Source organism: Pteronotus mesoamericanus, unplaced genomic scaffold (assembly GCF_021234165.1).
Source record: "Pteronotus mesoamericanus isolate MK-2021 breed Mesoamerican mustached bat unplaced genomic scaffold, CSHL_Meso_final contig_835, whole genome shotgun sequence".
NCBI classification, from domain to species: domain Eukaryota; kingdom Metazoa; phylum Chordata; class Mammalia; order Chiroptera; family Mormoopidae; genus Pteronotus; species Pteronotus mesoamericanus.
In genome coordinates this window covers 326,511-343,907 of record NW_026555266.1, presented here as the reverse complement: position 1 = coordinate 343,907, position 17,397 = coordinate 326,511, and the positions used below count along the sequence as shown (strand labels likewise).

Below are 17,397 nucleotides of genomic sequence, written 5' to 3'. Positions count from 1 at the left end.
AGGAAGCTCCAGGGCCAAGTCTGGATTCGAACCCAGAGCCATGGTGCCTGCGTCCAGAGGCATGCCCTGGGCTGAGAGGGTCAGAGAGAGAGAGAGATTGATGGGTGTCCCAGAGCAGCACACAGCTCTGCCCCGCAGACTCACTGTCCTCCTTCTGGGCAAAAACAGGGAGGTGACAAAGGGCAGAACCGAGGCCCCAAGATCCTGTGTGCCCTTTTACCTGCCTGGATGAGGGGCCATTTGGGCCCAGCACCTACCAGGCTCCAGGAGTTAAGCCTGGTCTCCAAAGGGTGTTCATGACTTCCCTTCTGCCGAGAGATGAAGGGTCTGAAAGGTTGTTTGCCCCACTGGGGCAAACTGTGATTGGGGAGTTAGAACTTGTGGGAGGGTTTTGGTTTTATACCACAAAGCGTTCGTTCATACACAAAGGAGTTCACTGAACTCCTCCTTTGTACCTGGCCCTAAGCTGGGCTCTGTGGACACAGCTGACTCCCGAGCCTGCTCCTAAGAACTGGTCACTTTTTCTGTTGTACTGGATCTCACACTTAGGCTTTCCACGATGAGGCTCTCCTCAGTTGCTCATGAATTTTGTGTGTAAGAAACTGTGCACATTTGGGACTTCCAGTCAAGATGGCAGTGTAGGTAAACAGGACTTGCCTCTTGGCACCAGTTAGACCGCACCAGTCAGACAGGACTGGAAACTGTGAAAAGTCCATGGCCATGGGTTGATGGGCTTTAAACATGGCTCCAATCCAGAAAAGGGGCTCCCTGAGCTCCTGCCATCCTGAGAGGCCAAAAAACGTTGTGCAGCAGTGAAAGCATTACCTCCTGCAGGGCACCCACCTGGCCTGCCTCCCTTGAGCTTCCAGAAGAAAAACATAAGAACCAATTACCACTTAACAGGCAGACCAATGCATCTACCGCAGGGGTGTGGGGCATAATCCGGGAAAGCACCTGCTGGTGGCAGGAGGCAAGACTCCAGGGGCACGAGGCCTGAGCAGCTCTGCTGGGGGTGGGCAGGGCAGACAGACAGCGAGCAAGAAGGGACACATACGCTCAAAGACAGACAAGGCAGAGACCCACCCACCTATACAAAGGCAGAGCAGGCCAGGCACAGTCCCCACCCACGCCCAGCCTGCTGCCGCCTGCAGCACCCCTGTACCTGGCATACACTAGGTGCTCCAGAAACGCTGACAGAGCAAGAGTGACACATACGGGTACATGCAGACAGAACTGCCCCAGGAATGCATGACAGGGTGGGAGAGTCAGGACCAGGCGGGACCTGGGGGCGCTGCTGGGGCAACGCCCATCGCATGGCCATCCACCTGCGACCCAACACGGCTGAACGTTTATTGGGCTGCCCAGGTCAGAGCCACCTGGATAGGCAGGTACAGCATCGGTAGGTACCGGTGAAGAAAGCGCGGAGGATGCCTGGCTAGTATCACTGGCAGCAACTGCTGGACACCCAATAGGTTCACGTGGAACATTTTAAAGGACCAACAGCCACTCTCCTGAAACCTCTGAACTGGGAGACCAGGGGCTGGGGACAGGGGGAGCCTGGGGTCTGGAGGCCCAGGGATGTTGGCACTTGAGCCGTGGGACCCGTGGGGCAGGCCTGGTTTCAGTCCGCGCCCAGCGTGGGCAGAGGTGCAGCCGTGAACCCGAGCCCCGCCACCTGGGACGCACCATCAGGCTCTGAGAGGAGAAAGTGGCGCCGCCGGGCTGAGGGGCACCAACCTGAGGCTTCGGGCCACGTCCTCATCTGTCCTGCCTCACGGGGATCCTGGCCTTGGCCGACAAGACCCCTAAAGTCACAGTTCAAGAATGACTTTTTTAACGCACTCGATAAAGGTCCTGAGTATGTGGAATGCTGTCACTAGGAAGGGACAGTGTCATCTTCTCATAAAATGCATCAGGAATCTATTTACAGGGCCTGAGGACTCCAATCAGGGGCAGCTGAGGGGCATCCTCCGCCAAAGCCCCCCACACAGGCAGTTCTTGATCCAGCGTTGTTCCCACTGTTTGACAGCCGTTGTCTTATTGGGCGACTTGAGCATGGTGACACAGCCACACCTGCGGGCAGAACTCGGTGGAAGCGGGCGCTGGATGGGGCCCTCTCCGACCTGCCACCGGCCCCCTGCACACGCTGTTCCCCACACCAGGAATGCTCTTCCCTGCACTGTCCCCCATGACGAGCCCCCTCCTCTACATCCTCCTGCCCAGGCTCAGGCACTGCTGCCTCACCTCCAAGTGGGCAGAGCAGTGGGTAGGGGCTCCAGCCCTGACTCAGACACTCCCTAGCGGCGTGGCCCTAGGAGTCAGAACCTATGTCTGGGCTGCGTGGCAGCAACCAGGGCCACGTTTGCAAAGCGCCAGCATAGGGCCTGGGCCCTGCACTGCTGTGGCTGTTCCTTCATCCCTGCACTGGGGTTCCTGGAAGCTCTGCGAGGGCTGGGTGGTCACCTGCTCACCACTGATACCCCGGGAACGGACGTCCAGGATCTCCCAAGGCAGCTTGTCCCTTACAGAAACTGCCTGGTGTGCCCTCTCAGCGGCTCCACGGGGAGTCACGTTCGCAGGTGGGGAAAATGAGGCTCCCAGAGAAGCCTCTCGCCCGGAGGTCACGGAGTGGCAGAACGGGGACAGTGCTTGCTGCAGGACTGATGAAGGGTCCATGGTGGGCAGCTCACCTTGTACAGGACTTGCACTCCTCCGTGGGGTAGGCTCCCAGGTGCAGCCTCCGCAGATGGTCGATCTTGGGTTGGCCGGTTGCCCTAGCAGATGAGAGGGGAGTGGAAGGGATCAGAGCCCCACACACATGCACATGTGCATAGAGAACACATGCATGCACACACAGAGAGGCATGCACACATACAGTATGTGCAGATAGTTGCCATCTGTGTACACATGTGCACACAGATGCAGGCATATGCCTGCAAAGGTGCATACACTCACTGTGGCAAAACACAAGGGAGGTGGTGCCTGTGGATATGTGTCTACATTCCCTCTGTGCACAGAGACAGCCACCCTGGATGGCGCTGGACACCCTGGATGACACCAGAACCAGAGAGCCTGGCAGCAGGAGCCCATGTAGGAGAGTGGGCCTGGTGCTTGGGGCAGGACAGTTGGTTATACCATGTGGAATATGTTTGAAAGTTTCCAGAACAAAGGGTTCAGAACCGCCCTGCGACAGCACCCTCATTCAAAAAGCCTTTTCTGTGATTCATCAGGCCCTGCCCCACCATGACACAACGAACGCCAGGAGGTCCTGGAGATGGGACCACGGGGAGGGGAATGGTCTTCCTTCTTTTCTTTTAAAAAAAAAGGTATTAATTGATTTTAGAGAGAGAGGAAGAAGGGGAAGAGTGAGAAAGAGAGAGAAACATCAATTTGCTGTTCTACTCATTTATGCATTCATTGGTTGCTTCTTACTTATATGGTCCCTGACTGGGGACCAAACCTGCAATCTTGGCATATTGGGATGATGCTCTAACCAAATGAGCCGCCTGGCCAGGGCCAACAGTCTTCCTTTTGCTCATCTGTTTTCTGAAACTTTCACCCACAGTAACAGGCTACACCGGGAGGTGGCATATATTTCTCCACCCCGTGAGTACTAAGCAGGGGTGGGAGCCTGACAGGTCCTAGTGCAGACGGTGGCCCAACCACTTTGTGGCTGTGACCTTGGTTCAGTGATTGCACCTCTCTGAGCTACTCACTCACCTGTGAGATGGGGACAACACCCCACCCCACACTGCTGTGGGCAGTAAAGGGTTAACTTAGCAGTGCTGGGCTGTCCAAACCTTGGTTCTAAAGACAGGGCTAGCCCTTGACTGCCAGAGTTCCCCGCAGCACCGTGAAGGTCCTGCCTGATTTAGTGTCCACGGGGGCCTTGGGCCAGGCCGCGTGCGGGGCTCAGGCTACATGTCAGCATGACCTCTGCAGGGGCTGGAGCCCAAGCAACTGTGGTGGGCCATGCGAGCACTGCACACAGAAGGTGACAGGCCGGGGGTGGGGGTGGGGGGGAGGAGGACATTACACAGATACCCAAGTGCGCAAATCAGTAAAGACTGAGGTGATGGTGGAGGGAAGTGACAAGTACTGGGAGGTGGGGAATTCAGCGCCTAAGTGAGGGGTGTCTTCTGGGGACAGCATTTAGGTCAAGCTCAGAAGGAAGCATCAGGCATAGCACATGCAAAAGCCCTGAGGCAGAGGCACGAGGGAGTCAGGCAGGTTTGAGGGAAGCTTGCAGGAGGAACTTGCAAAGGGCCCGAGCAGAGGGCACGCACCTGATAAGGCCATCCAGCTGCAAGGTGGTGGTGCTGCCGGGCAGAGCAGGAGCCTTGCCGAAGTACAGACGCAGGGGCTGCTTGGGCTGCAGGCGGCTGATCAGGCCGTCATTGACAGGCAGCCAGTCCAGGCTAGGGATGAGCAGCTGGCTGGGCAGCAGGCAGCACTCGTCAACGAGAGCCTCATCTGGTTCGCTCGTGGGGCCCTCATCACGGCCTGCAGAGGATCATGGGGATGTCGTGGTCAGCTTGGAGCTCAGGGACAGGTTCAGGCCCAGCTCTGACCCAACTTTCCGAATTACCCTGGAAGTTTCTCCCCCTCCCTGGCCTCAGTCTTCTCCTCTGTAAAATGGGAACCCAATCATTCATTTAAAAACATTCAGTGAGCACTGAGGGCCTTCCTGGGAACAAGGTTGCAAGAATGACAGAACCTGGCCCCCAAAAATACAGTCTGGTGACATGAGATAAGCCACCAGGTGTCTAATAATGGCTGATGTTTAATGAGCACCCACTCTGTGCTTAGACTTGTGCTAGGTGTTGGGGAAATGGAGATCAAGACAGGGCCAGTCTGACTTATGGAAGCTCATATTCTGGTGGGGGGGACTCAACTAGGGCTTGTATATCGGTGGGAGGCTGGGATCCGAGAGCTGGGCATCTTACAGCAGATCCAGAGCTTGGTGAGGAGGCGGAAGAGCAGGGACATGCTGTCCTGGGTGTCAGAGGTGGCCGTGTACACAGGCAGGCAGCTGGGCTTTAGCAGGCCCCAGATGCGGATGACGACCATCAGTTCCCGCAGCATACCGAGTGAGGTACCGTCCCGTAAGAAGCTGTGTCCAGGCCGCAGCGGGGCACCCTGAAGGAAAAGGCACTCAAGCTATATATTTAAATGTGTGCCACATCCTAGGAATTTCATGGGTCCTGGAGCAGGGGTTTTGCAGGGGGGCAGGGAGGGGGGCACACCTGGTTGGGCAGGCTGGCCAGCAGGTAGAGCACGAAGTCGCCCACCCATTGCAGGAGCTGCTGCAGAGCCTGGAGTGTGTTCATGTCTAGGACAAACTCCTCTGTCTTGAGGTTGATCATGACCTTGTCAATATCTGGAAAGGAAGGGTGGTCAGGAGGAGCCAGGTCCCACCGTGCACAGGGACCAACCCCGCTGTGCGCTCTGGGATCCTCATCACCCACCAGCATCCACTGTGAGCTGGGCCTGAACAAGGTCAACCAAATGCTGTGAATAAGCAAGTGGACAGGATGGCTGAGCCAAGGGCTGTGGAGGAAAGGGCTGGACCCACAGAAACAAGGTGTCAGCTGCCAGCTCTCAGGATGACCCCGCTGCCCCTTGGGCAGCCTGTGCTGGGCCCCCCAGCAGTTCCTCCCTGGCGTGGCTGAGGAACTGGACCTGACTCCTTTTGTTCCCCTCTGGTTAACACCTGTCTCCAGTTCCAGGCCAGCCCTGAGGGCCAATGTCTCCACCTCCTTCAGATACCATCCCCATGCCTGGCACAGAGGAAGCAGCCTGTGGACAGCATCCAGGTGGGATTTAGGACTGTCCCGCACAGAACCATGCATGCACAGCTGCTCTCAGGGTGGCCTGCTTGACGGAGCGGGTGGGGGACCCACCGACGTCTGTGATCTTGGCACAGATTTCAGTCAGCCGGTCGCCGGGACTCTTATCAGGTGTATTGAGGATATGCGGGCGCAGGAGTGACTTGAGCGTGGAGCTGATGGCGATGAGAAAGAGCTTGGCGTGGTAGTCACACACGAGGGTCACGGTGCAGGGCGACAGCTTGCAGAGCGAGGCCTTCATGGCCAGGATCCGGGTGGAGAGGACCTGGGGGTTGTGCAGTATGAGCAGAGACATCTGCCTGAGGGGCCTGGGGAAGAGGCTTTTGCCACAGTATATAGCTGAGCTGGGCAAGCTGAGGCAACCTGCTTAATGTCTCTGTGCCTCGCTTCTTTGTGGCGGAATCAGATAAGAGAAGCTACCTCACAGGATGGGTGTGGTTCAACCTGGAAGTGGCCCTGCACCCAGGGAACACTGGGCCATGTCTAGGGACATCTGTGGGGATCACACTGGGAGTGCTTCTGGCATTGAGCGGGTGGGGGAAAGGGATGCTGCTCAACACCCTACTGTGCCCAGAACAGCCTCCTGCCACAGAGAAAGACCTGGCCCAGGGGTAAGAAATGCTTAGGGGAGACATGGTTTCATTGGATGCGTCAATGCGCTAAAGCATTAAAATGCATCGGGTTAGGCCCCGTAAGCAATGATTTTATTTCCACTGTGATCAGCTCTGAACCCCTGCTGCATCCTCATATCCTCCCTAACAATCTCACCCATGTCCTATCAGGCTGCTCTTGTGAAGGGGACCTTTTCTCCCACTTTACTATCTTACTGGTCACTGTTGGCACAGAGAAAAGCCACCCCCTTCTGAAATTGTTCTTTGTGCAGCCCTGTGCTGAACTGTGCTAGAGTTAAGGGCTCCTTGCGGATGCTAGTGGTTTCACAGGCACACAATCATGTCACCTGACCACTGTCTCTTCCTCTCTGATCTTTAAGCCTATTTACTGCTCCCATCTCATCATGTGTGCCAGGCCCCAGCTCTGCGTGCGCGTGCGCTCATGTACTCTGAGGTGTCTGAGAAGACAGTCCCCACTGGCACCAAAGGCAGTGGCCCCAGGGGTTCATGTGTCACCTGCGGGGCTCTGACTTGCTACAGAAAACTCTCCAGATGAAGTGCTAGATAAAAAAGACGGGACACCCTCTGTCAGGTGATGGCACATGGCGCGGGGCTACCTGCTGCAGGGCAGCTTTCTGGCGTGTGTATTCCTCGTGCAGCCGTTCCACCAGGCTCTGCACCATCGTGGGCTGCACATGAAGCAGGATGTCCCACCAGTCATAGCCGGTCACCATGCAGTACTCCAGCAGGAAAAGCAAGTGCCTCAGGGCCAGGTTCACATCCAGTGTGTGACCCATGGAGGGCGAGATGCGCAGCATGCTCAGCTGTGGGAGGGGGGACGGCTGGTGAGACCCCAGAGGGAGTGCTGAGCAAGTGAGGTTCCTAGCCCCGCCTAAGGCTCTGGGCCCCATGCTCCCTCCCTGGAGCTCGTGGCCCTGCTGCCATGTGGGCAGTTAGAGACTGGCATGTGGAAGTGTTAATGGGCTTGAGGGAGCCATGCAGCCCTTCCCAAAAACAACCCGAGAGACCACCCTACACTCACAAACACATTTGGGGTGACTGCACCCATTTTTCCGGCTCTGTGACGGATGCAAACCAATGAACGGGGGCCATGAGGAGCCCTCCAGACACAGACATGGTTCCCCAGGTGAGCTGAGCCATCACACAAGGACAGGCCTGTGCAATGGCAGATGGGCAAGGCCCACACACGCAAGGACTGTGGAAATAGGCCAGGATTTGGTTGGAAGCCAAAAACAGAAGAGACGGGCAGGCACTGGATGATGACTAGACAGAGCCCCTTTCCCCAGGTCAGCTGAGGATGGGGTGGGGGTTGCTCCCCACGCACACACTGAGGAAGCAGCTCTGGAGCGCCCAGGGCACCACGTACCTTTCCGTGGTTGTCGATGCCCACAAGGGCCAAGGAAGTCCAGGACAGCTGCATGGCCTTGAAGTGAACGGCAGGGCCTGTGGTCCGCGGGCGCTTGATGGCTGGTTCATCCATGGAGCGTGGAGCTGTGGAGCTGTAGAATATGGCCATGGTCTGCAGCGACAGTCGGTGCACAATGTGGACACTGCCATCGTGGAAAGCCAAGGCCAGCCCTAGCGGAGGGGCACATGCAGGGTCAGGAGCAGGAGGGGCCTGGAACATGTGCACTGGTGGCTGTGGGGCTGCCTAGCTCTGGACAATGCGAAGTGACTGCTGTGGGGACGAGTGAGCCCCAAGACACAAATAGCCACCACCCTATGTCCGGCCGGCTGCCCCCACGGCTGCTATCCCCTCTGCCTTTGCTAACAGTCCACCAGGGTCATGGAACAAGGCGCCACAAGCTCAGGCTGCATATCCCCAGTGCCCTTGCAGGTGACACTAAGTTTTGGCTGATGTGAGCAAACACAGCTTTCAGGAGACAGAGTGGCAGGAAACAGGAGCACACAAAGGGCCTCAGGGCAGGAACAGAGGCCAGTGAGCTTACAGGCTCCTCGAGCTCAAAGCTTGTGATAATGGTACAGCACGGTTAGGGGCTGACTGTTAGCCATCCCAGTGCTTCCTGCCTGACTCACTCATGGTCACAGGCTCCAGGGACTGAACCCAAGATCAAAGTCTCAGCTGCTACATCAAGGTGACACTGCTTATCTGGAGTGTTTACCCTCAAGTTTCCATCCTTTGTCTTACTGATTTCTAACAGTTCTTTACATAATAAAGACACAGCTTTTCTGATCCTGAAAGTGGAGAGCCTCATAGCCCTTTAAGCTTGTTGGATCCTGAAAACGGGAGGTGGCTCCCACGGCCCAAAGACCTGAGACCCCAGCTCTGAGCCCACCGTACCAAGGCCGGGGTAGAACTGCGTGTCGCTGGCCACCTTCAGGTCAGTGTTGGTAAGTGAGATAGGCAGCTTGGGTAGTGCCACAGCAGACACTCGGTCCAGGTCATTGGTGGCCGACAAGATCCGCCACTTGAGAATCATGGGCTGCTTGTCACCAACTAAAAATAGGGTAGAGACACAGGGTAACAATGGAATGAAGACAAACGCCATCATGATGGGCCCCAAAGGAGACAATGGCCAAACCCCCTTCTCTGATCCCAGTGCCTAGCCCCCACCAGGGACCCCACCTCAGCCCCGGCCACTCAGCGTATACCACACCGTAGCCAGCTGGTTGGTGTAGGACAGGCACATGACCCAAGGTGGCCAGGAGAACCCAGTCCTGGGACTTCCTGGGGACAGGGAGGAGGCATCCTCCAGGGAGGTGCCAGCTGGTAATAGTGGGTACCCACTTGATGGAGCCAGCATAATGAGAAGGGGGATGCTACCCCTCAGACCCTGCTGCCACAAAACCCCAAAACTCCCCTTGTGACTCTCATCCAGCTTGGGTTGGGTTGTCCCTTAGGATCTAAGAGGTCCTAGGTGGGACCCCAGCTGTCCCCACCAGATAAGATGCATCTCCTCCCTGCACTCACACTCTCCACATGGTAATGAAGTCTCCCCCACCCAAGAAGAAGTACAGTGATTTCCATGAATCTGGGCATGGCCAGTAGGCACCAGGGAACCATGATGTAAGCAGAGGATCAAACAGTGCTCGTGCCTGGGATGCTAAGGGGAGCAGGCTGGACTGCGCGGGGGAGGACGGGTCCCGCTGGTGGTCAGCAGCCCAAGCCTGGAGGCTAACAGCAGGCACATGGAACCAAGTATCCAGGTGCAGCCAGGTGACCGGGCCCAGAATAATATCAACTGTGGTTTTGAGCCTGAGTTTGGGGTTAGTTTGTTACGTGGCAAAGCTGACTGTCAGAGGACTCATCTCTGCCACCATCTGTGTCCACATGTGTGTCCCAGGTGGTTCCTCACAGTTTACAAACTTGCTGTGCCCTGGCTGGTGTGGCTCAGTGGATTGAGTGCTGGCCTGTGAACTGGAAGGTCACCAATTCAATTCCCAGTCAGGCCATGTGCCTGGGTTGCGGGCCAGGTCTCCAGCTGGGGATGCGCAAGAGGCAATCAATCAATGTATCTCTCGCACATTAATGTTTCTCTCCTGCTCTTTCTCCCTCCCTTCCCCACTCTCTAAAAATAAATAAATAAAATCTTTAAAATAGATAAACAAACAAACTTGCTGCACATCCAGTAAGGGAGTCCTGGCAAATGCTGCCCCCAGGGGGAACTGAAGCCTAGCAAGGTCAGAGTGGAATTCAGTATCTAGCATGAACACATGACAGAGTGTAAAAGTAACAACCACCGCAGAGTTCCAGGGAGGGCTTGCAGGGTGGAAACTGTGCCCAGCCATTTAAGCCCTCCCTTCATCGACTGGTGCACTCTGAGTCCCCGATGCAGCCCTGCCTGTCCCCCGTGGGACCACCAGCCACTACCCAAAAGCTCCCTGGGATGCTTGTCCAGGAACAGGGCAACATGCCCTGTTCACGTTAATTACTCTGTAGCCACAATGGGCAGCTTATGTAACCACCTCAAGCAGCGAATGACACAGCGAGGGACCTCTTGATAGAGCTTCATTAGTGGCTTCCGCTTAGCAACCCCCTGCACATCTAACCACCCCAGGGTCCATTAGTGCTAATTAGCAAAATGCAGAGCTTTCTTTTGTTAGGGAAACATCTGCATCTGAGTATGGGGCAAGATTTACCCCCCACAGCTCCACCATTAAGGGATGAACGCTAGTGGCTTTTCCAGCCTGTCGCTGGCTTCAGATCAGGCCAGTGCGTCCCAAGGTCCTTATCAAAGAGAAGGGAGTGCTGGTCTTGGGGCCGCCCTGAGACATGGGGACTCCCCATGGGTGAAAGGACGGGCTGAAGAGGGAGGTGAGCTAGGGGGCATGTTCTCGGCAAACTCAGTTAATCCCCCCAGCCTGTTACCTCGCTCTACACCAGAGTTTCCAAAAAGATTCTACAGCTTTTAGGATGAAGTGCCTCCTTGCCGCCCATGCCCCTTGCTGAGCTGGCTCCAGCTCCTAGCCTCGTGCTCCGGGACTACTGCGCTGCTGTTCCACTAGCCACACGCTCCCACAGTGGGCTTCAGGGTGAGGTGGTCCGGCTGCCTGCTGGTGACTATGGGCAGGGACTTCACTTCTCTGAGCCTTAGTTTCCCCAAGTTAAAAGTCAAATGCCCTGGCCCACCGAGGGAACTCACCCACAGGAGAGATCTGCTGGAAGATGTTGTTCACGGGAAGCCCCTCCTTCCGCAGGGACCAGCACTCCACGATGCTGCTTGTCTGGTTGGATGCGCACAAGAGCACCTGTGGGGATGGCGGGCGGCTCAACAAGGAGGCAGCATCTTGGGCATCCACACCATAGCGGGGTCGCTTGCTCTAACCCAGGCTCAGGTGCTGGCCTGCCTGATACAGCCACCTCCCCTTCCTGGGCCTCCGTTTCCTTGGTCGCTCACACTGGCCCCAACCTCACAGTCACTGTGGACTTCAACCCAGGCCTGCCTATGTGCCACCCTGCCAGAACAGCACCCACCACCCCAGCAGTGCCCGCCCTGGTAGGGGTTTGGGCCTTACTGCTGCGTAGTTGCAATGGGAACTGTAGTGACCTAGCGGGGTCAGCTGAACAGCCCCAAAGATGTCTCTGTCCTGGTCTCAGAATCTGTTTACATGTCACCTCACCCAGTAAAGGAGCTTTGCAGGTGAGATTAAGTCAAAGACTGTGAGATGGGGATGCCCCCGGATTCCCCCTGGATTCCCCAGGAAGCCCAGTGTCCTCACAGGGTCCTCACATGAGAAAGGCACGGGGTCAGGGTCAGAGATGGGACAGGCTGCACTGCTGGCTGTGACGATGGAGGAAGGGGCCATGGGGCAGGGACGTGGCGCCTCTAGAAGCTGGAAAAGGCTGGAAATGGTCCTCCCTGGAGCCTCGGGAAGGACCAACCCTGCCCACAGCTGGGTCAGCCCCAGGAGGCCCACGTCGGACTCCCCACCTCGACTGAAGAAGAGAAGCACGTCACATGACGGCTGCATTACCAGTGACCTCACCTGCTCGGACATGTCGCGGGCCAGGAATTTGAGGTGGGTGATGGCGGGAAACTTGTCCTTGCGGTTGAGGTCGGTGGTGCAGCGCATGAACAGCGAGGGCAGAATCTCAGTGTCGATGCGACACTTCTCGCTGACCACGCTCACACACACCTTGTAGAACTGCACAGGAGAGGCACTGCTGCCATCCGCTGTGGCCACCACAATGTTGCCACCACCTGTGAAGGCGATGTCAGCCAGGGCAACACGGCCACGCAGCCGGCATAGGCTCTCCGTCGATGTAAGCACCTGCCCGCTGGGCTTTAGTAGGGACACGGTGACCAGGCCGCTGACTGTCACCGCAATCCAGCCCTCCATGGGTTTGCCCCCGAACAGTGTGAGCGATGGTGAGAACTTGACACGGGAGAACTTCTCCCCAAAGCTGGAAGCGCCTGACTGTGGGAGAGGGGGTGAAGGGTCTTAGTGCTGATGCCGCCCGCGCCTAGGACAGGAGGAAAGGTGCCCTGTCAAGCTGTTAAGGGTCGGCCTCCTGTGACCTGACAGCCCATGAGGCAGATGCTACAAGAACACGGACTTGAATTCAAATCCTGCCGCGACCCCTTGAACACTGTGTGATGCGGGCCTCTGACCCTCAGTCTCCTCATCTGCACTTCAGAGGCCTGTGGGGAGGACCAAGTGACTGAATACATGAGGGACAGGAGTTAGCAACCTTCTCCCGGGAGGGGCCAGGCACTCAGTATTTTCAGGCTTGTGGGCTAGGCGGCCTCTGCCGTGACTACTTGCCCTCATTCTGAGTTTGTAGGAGCTGCGGGTGAGACTATCCACAGAGACGGGGGGTGGGGGGAGGGGCGGCTACATTCGGCCTGTAGGCTGCGGTGTGCAGGCCCTGCATTAAGAAATCAAGAGGTGGTGTGAAAGCACTGGCTGCTGCTTTTTTATTACTGTTGTACGTTTTAAAATTAGGTTTAAGTTATAATTTACTTGCAACCAAATTCATTCTTTTTAAGCATATGGTTCCATGGGTCTTGACAAACAGGTTGCCATACAAAACCACTAAAACTGTGACCGGAATCCATTCCCCTCAGAGGGACCCCCGTGTCCCTTAGCAGTCAGTCCCCATCCAAGTCCACCCTGGGTCCCTAGTTGAATATTAGTTTTGCCTTTTCTAGAATTTCACCAGACTGGAACCAGTGTGCAGCCTTTATGCCTGGCTCCTTTCACTCAGCATGACACTTGAGCTTTGTCTGTGCTGTTTAATCACTGAAACAGCCCTGAGCTGGAGGCTGTACAGAGTTTCTCTAAGTGGTCTGAGAGCACCTGTGGGCCCCTCTCTGGTGAGCTGGAACAGAATGCAGGTTCCTGGGCTCTGACCTGTATCAGGCCCCAGGCAAACCCCTCTCACGCATTCTCTTAATGAATCCTCACCATGAGCCACTGCCAAGCCATCTGACAATGAGCAAAGTAATGTGCAGAGGCATGAATCAGGATTTGAACTCAGGCGCCCCTTAGCCCAGGAGGCTCCCAGTCCTAACTACGATACGGGGCAGAACACAGAGTATGGAGAGAGGAATTCTGGAGTAGTACTGAGTCAAAGGATGGACTGAATTCTGAGGACAGCAACCACTAGTTAAACAGGAGATTCACTGAGGACAGCAGCCATTGGTTAAATAGGTGGCCTACTGAAAACACAGGTGCCAACTGACAGCTTGATCGAAGGTATGAGCCAGGCCCGGGGCTTCAAAAACTAGAGGATGCTGGTGATGGGAGAGGAGGAGCCAAAATGGCAGGTGGATGGATAAAGTAAATGGCCTCGTCCCTGGCACCTACTCACTCAGGGACACACTCACCTTTTCCACATGCAGTGCCAACTTCACACCGTTGTGCAGCCAAGACAGGGCCACGATGGGGTCCCCCTCCACCAGGCTTCCCACAGGGCTCTCCCAGCTGTTGGCCAGGTGGTCCGCCATGCTCCAGCACTTGATCTGCCCATTGGCGTCAGCTGACAGGAGCCGGGAGCCTGTAGGAAGCAAACCTGCATCACAAACCCCCAACATGGGCAGGGACTGTCACCTGCAATACATCAAGAGCTTAGGAGAAGCCAGCCTAGCAGTAGTGGAGCAGGGGACAAAGCATGACACAGGAATAACTCTGAACTCGGGAACAGGAACAGCAGTAGCCACAAAGCTTTAAGCTGGAGGTTGGAGTCCCAGCTCTGGCTTTGGGGACAGGACCAAGAAAAGAGAGAATACATCCCCCCGGGATTTGAAGTGAGCATCACCATGGTCTCCTTTGGCCACATAGGACCCTACTGACCCTGCCGGCTCCACCCTCACCTGACTGGTCCCACTCAAGGCAGGTGATGGCCTCGCTGTGCTCTGAGCTGATGGAATGCACATCCCAGGGGTGCTCCGTGTCCAGGATGTGGATCAGGCGGGTCAGGTCTGCATGGGACAAGGGACAGTCAGCACAATAATGACATGACCCTAGAGTGCCCAATGACTCCAGGGGGACTCAGGGAAGAACCCAGAAAATGTCCCACCCACAGGGAAGTTATGGAGATGCTGCTGACCATATCGACAGCCCAGGCACTAACAACGAACAGGCTTGTGATCCCCAGGGAAAACAGAGCAGGCCTGTGACTCTGCCACCAGTACGTCTACAACCCAGAAAGCAGAATTGGAAGAAAATGACCCCAAAATGCTAACAGTGGGCTTCTCTCCATGGAAGATAATAGGTAGTTCTCTTTATCCTAAATTTCTGTGCTTTTCTAATTCTCTTTAATGAGTGCATATTACTCAAATGATGGAGAGAAGATGGCTAGTGGGGATGAACCTTAGGGCCTCTCCAAAGTCAAAAGTGACATGAAAGGTCTGGAAACTGAGGCATAAGTCTCCACAAACCTGAGTGGAATGCCTACCTTTCCCCCCTTCCATCCCACAGGGGGGATCCTAGCACCCCCCCAGGCACCAGGTGTTGGAGAGCACAATCATAGCTGCCATCAGTTAAATGGGTGGCTCATTGAGAACAGCAGCCACCAGCTAAATGCATCTGCCTTTTCCCCAGGTATGAATGAGGCCTCCAGGGAGGAGGCTCCTGGAGACCTGGAGTCACCCCAGGGTAGTGTGCCAGGCACCATGGGAGCCAGGAGTATAACACTGGGTGGGGAGGGGGGGGAGGAGAGGGAATGAGGGCTGGACTACAGGTGAAGGGGTGCACCCTGGTCATCATTCCGGAGGTCCGTGGTGAAAGCGATGAGGTTGCGGCAGGACCAGGCGCAGGCCAGGGGTACCGATGGACAGTGGGTGCTCTTGGGCCATTTCTCCCACTCGCAGACGTAAGCCAGATCCATTGTGTCCACCTGCCACACGTCACACACCAAGGACAGTCACCTGCGGAAGAGGATGACCACCTGAAGGAGGAACTGACAGAGTGGACTGGCTCACCTTGGCCAAGTGCCTGCAGGATGCTGAATGCCATGCTGGATGCTGGGTCACCACGAGAAGTGAAAAGGACCCAATCCCTGCCCTTGGGCCGTGTGTGTGTGGGGGGGGGGAAGGCTGCATTTTAAACACAGAGAGCCAGGGAGGCCTCACTGGGGAGACGACGTTTGAAAAAAGGTGCAAGGGAACGCGCTGAGGCATGTGGATGTCTGGGGAAGAGTATGGCAAGCAAAGGGCACTGCCAGAGCAAAGGCACAGAGGATGGGTTGAGCCTGGGGTGTTTAAGGAGTGGCCCAGTGACTAGGGTAAGGGCAGCTCATACAGGGCCCTGTGGGCTTCCACCTCTGGGTAACAGAAGAGTAAGAGTCCCAGGAGGGCTGTGACTTATTTATGTTTTGACAAGACCCGTCTACTGTCTGGAGGATGCAGCTAGGGGACAGCGTGAGGGGACTGCACTGGTCCAAGTGAGCAATGGAAACTGAGAAGTCGGACCTTGGGTCTATTCTTTAGGAAGGGCTGAGTTGAGGGGGCAGGTTGGGGGAAATCAGTAGTTTTGATCTTGGTATGGAACTTACACGAGTTTTAAGAATAACAGTAACAGTGAAAGTTTCCTCAGTGCTTGGCATCAATTACAGGTAATCTTTCACCACTGAGAAAGCCCAGTGAGGTTGTTAGTACGATCAACCCCATTTTTCTCAATCACTGCTTTCACAGGTTCCCGTTTTTCAGATCCTGCCCAGTAACACCAAAGCCCTGCCTACAAAGCCCTTCAACACTTTAAGCTCCACCGCTAAGGAGGAAAAAGGAAGCCGCCCTTCCCCATCCCCTTCAATCTTTGCTTTCCAGACTTTGCTCCCAGGTTGCCTCTCAAGCCTCCAGGCCCAGCCTAAACTCACAGGCTTCGCCCCAGGAACCCCCAAACAATCCTGAGGCTCGTTCCCAAAGCCCTCCAGCCCTGTCCTTAACAGCCTTTGCTTTCCAGACCCCTCCCCCATATCCTGACCCTCTGGGTTCCACTTCCAATTCTCCCTTTGGGACTCCAGGCACCATCCCAAAGACTCCTTTCAACCTCTACGCCCCAAATCTCCTATAACCCACAAGCTCCGCCCCAAATTCGCCCCTGGGGAGAAACCCCGAGGCCCCGCCCTGATTTCCTCCTGGGGACCCCGTTTCCGCCACCATCCCCCCGCTGCCGCCCCGCCACGACCACGCCCAGAGCTCCAGACCGTGTACCCATCATCCTTCGCTCTCAGACCCGCCCCCTGACCTCACAGGCCCCGCCCCGGGCTCGCGAATCCCCGCCTTCTCCGGGACGCACTCCCCGGGATCACCGGGAGGCCGGCTGACCCCTCCGAACCTTTGCAGCCTCTCGCTCACCTAGGTGGCCCGTGAGCCGCAGCCGCAGACCGCACTTGCCCTAATTCCCCGACTCCAGCACCGCCATCTTCCCTAGGACCAATGAATCGCCCGTGCAGCGCGACCGCTTCCCAGAGACTTCTGGGACGGCGGCGGCTGCGACTCCGGCCCCGCCCCACTTCCGGGCTTGTTTGTGTGTGAGCGTAATAGACTCCTAGCTGCTACCTGAGTCTTGTTAGAGTAACGAGCACTTTTTCAGCCCCAGTGAACTACTCCATTTGGTTACGCTTTGTGAGGCACTAATATCATATAAAGATGGGTTACTAAACCTTTGTAATATAATTCACCCTAAGTGCAAGTATTTATATATTCTGTAAATAGCCCCAGGGTTGGTCGGGCTCTCCTTAATTTCTGTTCCTTTTTGTGACACAGTAGTCCGCAGTGGCATGGTAAAAAGATTAGCGTATCACCTGCGCAAGGATAACACGTAAATTCGAGAAGAGTCCTGCATTTTGCTTTCCTAAAATCCGTGGCTGGGGGAACAGGCTGGGTGAGAAAGTAAGTGCCTTAGTCAAGGACTCTCCCAAACTCAAACCCCATTCTCAGCTTCTACAAAAGCTGGTTCCAGTCTGTATTTGCATACTTTTGTATTGTTTACAAGTGGGGAGACAGGCG

The 17,397-nt window shown here is 56.0% G+C and overlaps 1 protein-coding gene across 1 annotated transcript; it reads right to left on the bottom strand.

The window, feature by feature from the left end:
* Positions 1 to 1,333: 1,333 nt before the first annotated feature.
* On the bottom strand, positions 1,334 to 16,853 carry MED16 (mediator complex subunit 16). Its single transcript, XM_054585332.1, has 15 exons — positions 16,744 to 16,853; positions 15,143 to 15,315; positions 14,260 to 14,367; positions 13,774 to 13,943; positions 11,930 to 12,361; positions 11,086 to 11,191; positions 8,784 to 8,939; positions 7,848 to 8,059; positions 7,078 to 7,284; positions 5,904 to 6,114; positions 5,247 to 5,380; positions 4,947 to 5,139; positions 4,287 to 4,503; positions 2,691 to 2,774; positions 1,334 to 2,073 (listed from the first exon to the last, which is right to left on the bottom strand). The coding sequence occupies exons 2-15, from the start codon at positions 15,273 to 15,275 to the stop codon at positions 1,947 to 1,949; spliced, it is 2,490 nt and encodes an 829-aa protein (XP_054441307.1). The 5' UTR covers positions 15,276 to 15,315; positions 16,744 to 16,853; the 3' UTR covers positions 1,334 to 1,946.
* Positions 16,854 to 17,397: the final 544 nt, after the last annotated feature.